We start from the raw sequence: 8,168 nt of genomic DNA on the forward strand, positions 1-8,168 counted from the left end.
TTAAATAAAAAAAGAGTTCCAAAATTAATCATCTAAGAAGATTGGAAAACATAATATAAAGTCTGGGGGTGAAGGATTTAAATATGAATTCATCATTCAAAATGATAATTTCAGGCAAATAAGTAAACACCTTAACAGCTATTACTCTAGATAATAATAATGCAAAGTCCACCAAAAAAAACACTAATCTTACACTCAGAGATCTCTCAAAATCTGTTTCTCTCCCTCAGTCCTTGTTCTTCTTTTTCTTCTCTTTCTTATCTTTCTTCTTGGCTGGTGTTTCAGTTGTTTCTTCTTCCTCATGCTTTCTCTTCTTCTTATTCTTCTTCTCCTCCTTTGCAACCTCTACAACTTCAGTTTCTGCTTCAGCTTTCTTCTTCTTCTTTTTCTTTGATGGTTCCTCCTTTTCTGCTTCCTCTTCTTCTTCCACCTTCTTCTTCTTTTTCTTTGATGGTTCCTCCTTTTCTGCTTCCTCTTCTGATTCCACCTTCTTCTTCTTTTTCTTATCTTTCTTCTTCGATGACTCCTCACCGTCCTCAGATTTAGCTGGTTTTTGCCCAAGAAGAGAATCTGCAGCAGTGTTGTAAGTCTGCACATAACAAACAGTTCAGATTTAAACCCAAGAACAAGCAAATAGATATGAAACTCAACTGCAACAGAACTCTCACTCTAACACAAGTCCAAAACTAGAAAAAGTAGAAACAAACAAAGAGACAATGATCTCGACCTTAGCAGGAGTGATAAGACCACCGGATCCCTTCTTCTTATCCTTGTCATACACTTCAATCTTAGGTTTGCCTTTAGCTGAACCAGACAGACGACCTAAATCTTTCCCTTCCAGATTTCTCAACCTTGCTTCAAGCTATCAAACACGCACCAGAAACATCATCAGTTATGAAGGAGAAAATTATGAGCAAAGATTGTTCAGAGAGATGCCAACAATAGGATATAAAAGCTATTGAAGATTGTTACCTTAGCTCGGTGTTCAAGTCCCATAGTGTTATCTTGGCCATCACCAAGAGCATCAAACCTAATAGCAAGAGCGGATTTAGCAGCTAATGACCGCGACATCTTTCCCTTGTGCTTTGGTGCTGCTTGACCAACAACAGATGCGTGGTAGATCAAACCATACTTGGGTGTGGCATGTTTTGTCTTAAGTGCTCTAAAGAGAGCTTTTTCAGCTCCGAGTATCTGAACGGTACTTCCAGGTTGCTTGGAAAGGTTCAATAAACAACCTCCATGAGAAATTAGACGAGCACCAACTAGTTCTCCAACCAGGGCAGTTAGATTGGGAGCAACAGTGTTCATTCTGCTCTTCAGATAATCGTATAGCTGAGCTCTGTACTCAGACAGAGAAAGAACCTGGTCACAGAGTTCCCTGATGTGCAGCAAGTCAAGGTCACTGACTTCTGTTCCCATGGATATCACAGCTGCTTCCTTCAGATCTGCCTCAATTTCCTCAGCTAGGATCTGCAATGAAACCAGAAACAGGAGAATATAGTATCATTAATCAGGGCGTTTTTGGTTAATGGAATTCTATTTACACAGTATACAATATGAAACTTACCTCAGAGAAGTCAAGTTTAGCAGCATTAATCCGGTTGCCCATCAATTTAACAGATTTGGCGTATAGGATATTGTCTGATATAATCTTAGCAAGCTCGGGAAAATGCCATCCATACCATTCTCTAACCCTCATTGCATACGTGTTTAGTTCTTTGTCAAGATCATCAAGCAAACCGATAGCTTGGATAATCATAGTATCCACCTGACAAAAACTAAACCGTTAAGAGATGCAAGAGAAGCAAAGACAAACACAGGATACATTTATATAGGACAATCAAAATGGTAGTTCAATATAGTAGTTCCATAATTCACCACAGGTTAGCTTTAAAACCATAAACAAATTCATATACCAATATAACATGTCAGGAGTAGAAATACCTTGTCAGAACTAAACTTGAGCTTGTATCTAGCAAGGCTGTGAGACAACCCCAATCTCATAGGAGCCATGTCGTGATCACCCAAACCAGATAAGAGCTCTGTAAACTGACTTCTAACACCTCGGAGAAGCTCCATCACAGCATTGTTGTGAACACAGTCGATTTTCTGTATTGAATTAAGAACTTTCATAAGAAACAAACACAGGCCAAACAGGAATAAGAGTGAGTGTAATAATGGGAAAACTCTAGTGAAAATTACACACCAGTTTCTCCTTGATGACATTTCCAAGCTTTGAATCCGCCACAGCCAAGGTTTCACCTTCACAATTAGCTTTCAAAAACTTGCGCAGACCTTTGCTTGGAGTTCCCTCATGCAATTTAACAACTGCTTCAAGAGCTTCAGATGTGTTGTCGAACTTGTCGAAAGCCTTTAGCTTAACAATCTGGTACACCAACAAAATTTAATGAGAAACACAAACACCAGATACTCGGCATGTAATAATGCATAAAGAAAAGCAAAAAAAAAAATTCACCTTTCGTGCTGACTCTGCAGTCTCGAACTCTTTAGCCAAATCCTGCATATAGTTTTTTTTTTAAGTTGAAATTGACGACATAAAAAGAGCAACTAAAACAGAGAAGCCAAGGTTGGAGCTAGGAGACTAGAAAATAACGAAGACAACTCACCTCGATATTAGCGAGCTTTCCTTCATCTTTCAATTTAAAGACGGCAAAACCCGCCGGTGTCTCAACTAGTATGAGCATCTTCACAAAACTCTCAAGTCTGTATCCCAATAGAAAAATTAAGACAAACACATGAATCAGAACAGTGAAGAAGATATGTAAAAGTTAACGTTTTGATAACAGAATCTAGCAGGAAACACCATTCACTATAAACCCTATTCCTGATATTGGTTTACACATAAGAAAATACAGGCGAACAGAAAAAGAGACAGAGATAAACACAACCGTAAAAGCCAGTAAACGTATTCAAAACTCCACAATCTCCAGCAAGAAAGAAAAAGATCGAATATTGAAGAAGCATTCATGGTGAAGGAAAGAGAGAGAGAGAGAGAGAGAGAGAGAGATTCAATCAATACCTGAGTTACTCAAAGCTGCAGCTGGAACAAGAAGAAGAAGACGGAGACGGAGACAATCACTTAGGGTTTTAAGAGGGTACTATTATAGCTGTTAAAGACAAGAGACTCGGGCCTTTCCCAGAACGCCGCGTTTTATAAGCTTATAAAAAGGGGTATCTCTGTAACTTGCAAAAACCTAGGGTTTTTAGTTTTAGGGCGGCCCAACAATGCTTTTATACTTTTCAGGTAATGGGCCTGACTGAATCATTTAACCTGGCCCGTTTATATTGATTTTCTAAAAACGCACCGTCTCTTTCTTTCTCCTTCCCTTTAGTTTCTCTTTCTGTGTCTGGAGATTTTTATAGAGCTCGAGAAGCTTCAATCAAGGTATGCCTTAAAATTCTCAGATTTGGTTTTTCTGGATAGAGAGCTTAAACTCAAACTTGTATACAATACTCTGATTTTGCCAAAGCTTCATCTGATTAGGTTGCGTAGATCCTGATTAAAAAAAATCACGATTTCGTCGCGTGTTGTTTAGGGTTAAATTAAGTGAGTTGTGTAATTAGTGTTTTAAGAAGCTCATAGGGTTTGAGTTATTTTAATAGGATTGATGTTTACATCGAAAAACCTAATTTTGCAGGAAGTTATGGCGAGTGAAGATGAATCGATTGAACAAAAGGCTGCTGCTCGTAAAGAGGCACTTAGAGCTCTAAGGGCAGCTCAGGAACTGTCAGAGACCAAGGAAGACGGAGAAGATGAAGCAGTCGAAGAAGAGTGAGTATGCTTATGCTTTTTGTTCTTTGCATATATGTTGTCTACTCTATCGATAGTCTTGTTTCGAAGAACAATTTATCTTTAGAGGAGGAACCAATCTGTTTCTTGTTGTGTGTTGTTGACTAATGCAAAATTGCAAAGCTAGGAGCTCCCCTAGGACTTTGGATTTGATTCTCTCCTTAGTGGTGTTTATGCCTAATCCTTTACCAAACAGTTTTGCCATTACAGATTGCATTCTTGTGTATACTTTAGCCTAGATGATTGGTTTTTGTTGCTTGCTTTATTCGTGCTAAAATACTTCTTTTTTATTCCGGTTCATGTGCTTATATTGCTCTTGATTTTTACAGTGGTCCAGCCATGAAATTTAGAAATTATGTGCCTCAAGCTAAGGAGCTTCAGGATGGTAAAGTTGCTCCACCAGAGCTACCTCAATTCGAAGATCCGATAGTTGCACTTCCAGCTGCTGTGGAGAAGAAAGAGGTGTGTGACTGACCACAATAGGCCTCTTGTGTTTGGAATTTTTGTTTGCTGACTTGTGCCTCTTAAGCTTAAAACGGAATTTGTCTTTTGCAGGACCCATTTGTCAACATTGCTCCAAAGAAGCCTAACTGGGACCTTCGAAGAGATGTGCAGAAGAAGCTTGATAAGCTCGAAAGGCGGACTCAAAAAGCAATGTACAAACTCATGGGTAAGTGGCAACTGTTTCTATATTCTTGATATCATCTGTGGAAGTTTTTTATGAAGGATAGATTAATAAGACCTTTCATTAGTCTGCGGTTCATGATTAACACTTTGAGCACCAAAACTGTTGGTTTATCACTTCCAAAATAGAGTGATATGTTTGTGTTTTTTATTATGGAACTAACATATGCATTTTCATCTTGTAATTGCAGCTGAGCATGAGAAAGAACGTGAGATAACTGAAGCTGATGGTAACACCATAGAAAGTTGAAAGCTGACGACATCATCAAAGAAGCCACCGAATCATCTTATATTCTACTCAGTTAAAGCTTCTATTCAAAGTGACTAGACCATAGGACTTGATTTCTCTTGTGAAAAAACCTACTGTCGTAGACATAGACACAAGAGTATGTTTATGTTCTTGTGTCAAGAAAAAAACGTTTAACAATTTTTGGACTTGGATAGTGAATCAGTGATGTTTATATTTCGGGCCGGCGTAGAACAATATGGCGCTGTTTGTGTTTTCCCAAAGATTTGGTCCGTTCAACTCGGTTTTTAACTGTTTCTTTAGGTTTGTTGTGATTTACTTTTAATTTTGTTATCTTCGTTTAAAACTCGACTTAATCTGAGCAGCGATCTTGCCTGAAAACTTGTGAAAAATTCAAAGACTGACCGAGTCTGATGAGAAAACATCACGGAGCTCCTAAGAACTTTCTTCTGGGAATGTTGATTCCACAGTGGATGATGGATTTTAGATACAACATTGGTTTATTATTATTTTAGGAAACAATCAAAAATAGTTTTTGTTTTCCAAAGCTCAAACCTAATGTACAAATTCAGTAAAGCTTTCGACACCATCTCACCTATAATCTTAAGACCTTTTATTGGTGCTCACTTCTCATGTATCCGAGCTCCATAGAAACAGTATTATTCTCCAGCATGAAGCTGAGTAAACACTAGGCCAAGATAAACCAAGATTTATGCTTTTCGAGGAACAAGCAATGAAAAGCTATAGACTTCCATGTGATTAGATGCACCACCAGACAGATCCCAAATCTGTAGAGCAATAAAGGATACCGTGATATTTAATTTCAAGGCTTCGATCAACATAAACTTATGGTCCTATCATTGTTTCAAATGGAAAAGAGCAATCTACAAAGCCTTTGGTATCGAGAGTTGTGAATAAAGCTCACATGAAAAATCTACCAACTCAGTATCTCTAATTTTCTTTCTGATGGAAATACCTAATATGAAATCACCTTCCCAAGTAAAAAAACATCAAGTCAGATGGAGCCTGAGATTAGTGCTCCACAAATTCATCTTAACAAACANAATTCATCTTGACAAACACACCAACATCAAGCATTTTCATAAGTTTTCACCCTTTTCTAATAATTTACCTCAAAAGTTATCTAGCTATAGCCACTCTGTAATTGAGAATTAGATCCTCATTTTTCTTCCATATATATGCCCGTACAGTTGCTAAACTCATATCTGGAGATAAGACCTGGAATAATCACAGAAAAGCAGCTTGTTAAGCCTCATACTCCAAACAATTAATTGAGACACTCTTAAGTGATCAGAAGTTGAGCAATAATCGAATCTCTTGAAGTCTGACTTGCCTGGTTATTGCATAAGATTTCGATGGAAGGTCTAAGTTTCTGCCAAGGCTTTAAACCAGACTGTAGCAATCCATTTCCTGCAAACAGTGACTGAGGTTGTCCTCCTGAAGCACTTGCTGCATCAATAGCTAGACTATCCAACGGATTGTCCAGGACCATCTTTTCCACAACGTAATTGGTAACCTACATAGACATGTACGAAGCCACTTAATAACAGAGATGGCAAGCAAAACTACAAGTTAATTTACAGATAAATGCATAAATGCACCTTGTGAACTCTTAAGATCCGGGGTGCACTAAGTTTCCCTAGTGTAACCACCTGCACAGTTGAGCCTTCACATGGATGTAGGAAGAAGCTTAATCTGGAAATTTGAAGAGCTTTCAAAGTTAGAGATTTTATGGAAGATGTTTTATCTATTTATATAAAAATGTAAGAACATCAGTGATGAAAATGCTAAAAGTCCAAACTATTTTTTTGATTAGAGAACGAGGTAGTGCTGAATACTTTGTATTTTCTCTAGGTGGAAGGCGATTGTTCAAGACAGCGTCCAAGCACCACAATGGGAAGTCCTTCTCATCTTCAGTTCCAGTAAACTCGGTTATCTTCTTCCTCCATGGTCCTCCTTGAGAACCCTCGGTTATGATGGAAGGAGGAGAGACAGAAGAAAACTCGAACGGAGGATACACCGGATCACTTGCAACACTACTGTCTTCAGTTTTTGATGCACTTAGATTTTTTTTGGTATCTTTTACAGATAAAGTATCTCCAGATGCAAGAACTTGGGGTTTTGGTTTGTGCTTCTTCTTTGCCAGCCAGTGACCCATCAGGCCTTTCAGTGTTTCACGAGCTAGATTAATCTACAAGTCACATAATCCAAAATATTCATTTATGGTAAAAGAAATCCATTAATTATATGCAACAAAACTGATTAGCTTCGACATAACTAAAAGCAGGCATTTAATTTACCTTATCATCTTCAGGTCTCCCAGAAACTTTAAGGTCTGCTGAATACATCTCAGCAGAGAAGCATTGTGGAGTCTCCAAATGTACAGATAAGCATCCAAGTTTTGTATCCACAGTAAACCATGATGGAATGCTTACCTAAAAAAGCAAATATGAGCATAATATCATTACGTTAAACAAATATGCTAATCTCACTAACGATAAAGACCATAACCTTTGAAAATAAATCAAGAGACTTACCATCTCAAACAATTCTTCTTTCTTCTCTTCAAATGAAATCTGCAAAGATGGAGACAGATATATCTCTTTGACTTAGTACATCTCCATTTGCATTTGGAGCTAAATGTAAATGATATATTGATATTTCAAATATCATAAACTAAAAAAAAGATGTCTAGGTTCCGCAGTTACCTTTCCGTAGTCCTGTACCACAACACCCCTAGTGATATCCCATAGTTTCACTGAGCCAGCTGCGTCCTGCAAAAGAGAAACCAAACACATATTATTGACCCCTCTACAAAACTATCAATGGCGGTCTCTTGCCAGAGAAATCTAAGTTACCTTGGTTACAATTTGCCTTTTATTATTCAAAATCACATGTTGCACAATCGGGTGAGTTCCTGTAACAGTTATTGACGGCTCCTTGTAGGCAGGGGCCTGCAGACAAGCGAAAACTTAACCTCACTGAATCAACAAAGGGTAAGCATTTACAGTAACGAATTTGTTTTTGCTTACTGGATTTAGTCCTTCCAACGACACCCTCGCCCTATTAAAAGACAAATTCCCAGCCAAAAAAGAGCCACCTCGTTGAAAGACCTTTTGAGGACTCTGTACTTCGGCAGGCCATCTCTCTAAAGAGGAGTCTGTAGTTGCAACCCATATACTATCATCTTGCAAAGCTAATTGCTGAATTGGATGGTCCTTAGTGCACAGCAAAACACTCTCCCTTGTTGCCAAGTCTGTCAAGTATAACTGACGGAAACATAAAACATGAATGAAATTGAAAAGGGAAGTTATACATGGAAGGGAACCAAAGAAAGAAGCAAGTTCGGTTTCTACTCACACATTGGTCTCTTCCACCGCTATAAACATGACTAAATGATGGAGT

The 8,168-nt window shown here is 38.2% G+C and overlaps 4 protein-coding genes across 5 annotated transcripts in view; 1 reads left to right on the forward strand and 3 right to left on the reverse strand.

Annotated features, from left to right (window-relative positions):
• On the reverse strand, positions 1-3,150 carry LOC104744634 (probable nucleolar protein 5-2). The gene is made up of 9 exons (XM_010465712.2): positions 3,041-3,150; positions 2,628-2,724; positions 2,477-2,518; positions 2,207-2,386; positions 1,945-2,109; positions 1,568-1,768; positions 973-1,470; positions 728-862; positions 1-589 (listed from the first exon to the last, which is right to left on the reverse strand). Exons 2-9 carry the CDS (start codon positions 2,703-2,705, stop codon positions 227-229), a joined length of 1,662 nt encoding a protein of 553 aa, XP_010464014.1. The 5' UTR covers positions 2,706-2,724; positions 3,041-3,150; the 3' UTR covers positions 1-226.
• Positions 3,310-5,044, forward strand: LOC104744635 (coiled-coil domain-containing protein 12-like). 2 transcript variants are annotated; one of them, XM_010465713.2, is made up of 5 exons: positions 3,310-3,406; positions 3,660-3,793; positions 4,141-4,273; positions 4,367-4,481; positions 4,687-5,044. In XM_010465713.2, exons 2-5 carry the CDS (start codon positions 3,666-3,668, stop codon positions 4,743-4,745), a joined length of 435 nt encoding a protein of 144 aa, XP_010464015.1. In that variant the 5' UTR covers positions 3,310-3,406; positions 3,660-3,665; the 3' UTR covers positions 4,746-5,044. The 2 variants fall into 2 exon arrangements, with proteins under 2 accessions (XP_010464015.1, XP_010464016.1); XM_010465714.2 differs by lacking the exon at positions 3,310-3,406 and adding an exon at positions 3,424-3,568.
• LOC104744636 (WD repeat-containing protein 48-like) lies at positions 5,152-8,162 on the reverse strand. The gene is made up of 11 exons (XM_010465715.1): positions 8,124-8,162; positions 7,796-8,032; positions 7,622-7,717; positions 7,472-7,537; positions 7,301-7,339; positions 7,064-7,198; positions 6,602-6,954; positions 6,365-6,458; positions 6,097-6,279; positions 5,875-5,981; positions 5,152-5,530 (listed from the first exon to the last, which is right to left on the reverse strand). The coding sequence occupies exons 5-10, from the start codon at positions 7,301-7,303 to the stop codon at positions 5,883-5,885; spliced, it is 867 nt and encodes a 288-aa protein (XP_010464017.1). The 5' UTR covers positions 7,304-7,339; positions 7,472-7,537; positions 7,622-7,717; positions 7,796-8,032; positions 8,124-8,162; the 3' UTR covers positions 5,152-5,530; positions 5,875-5,882.
• LOC104748019 (WD repeat-containing protein 48 homolog) overlaps positions 7,373-8,168 on the reverse strand; it is a 15,582-nt gene continuing 14,786 nt past the window's right edge. Inside the window, exons 16-19 of the mRNA XM_010469714.2 lie at positions 7,796-8,032; positions 7,622-7,717; positions 7,472-7,537; positions 7,373-7,399 (exon numbers count right to left, since the gene is read on the reverse strand). Of these exons, the coding sequence (XP_010468016.1) occupies positions 7,373-7,399; positions 7,472-7,537; positions 7,622-7,717; positions 7,796-8,032 (426 nt within the window). The remainder of the gene's footprint in view (positions 7,400-7,471; positions 7,538-7,621; positions 7,718-7,795; positions 8,033-8,168) is intronic.

Source organism: Camelina sativa, chromosome 15 (assembly GCF_000633955.1).
Source record: "Camelina sativa cultivar DH55 chromosome 15, Cs, whole genome shotgun sequence".
Lineage (NCBI taxonomy): Eukaryota > Viridiplantae > Streptophyta > Magnoliopsida > Brassicales > Brassicaceae > Camelina > Camelina sativa.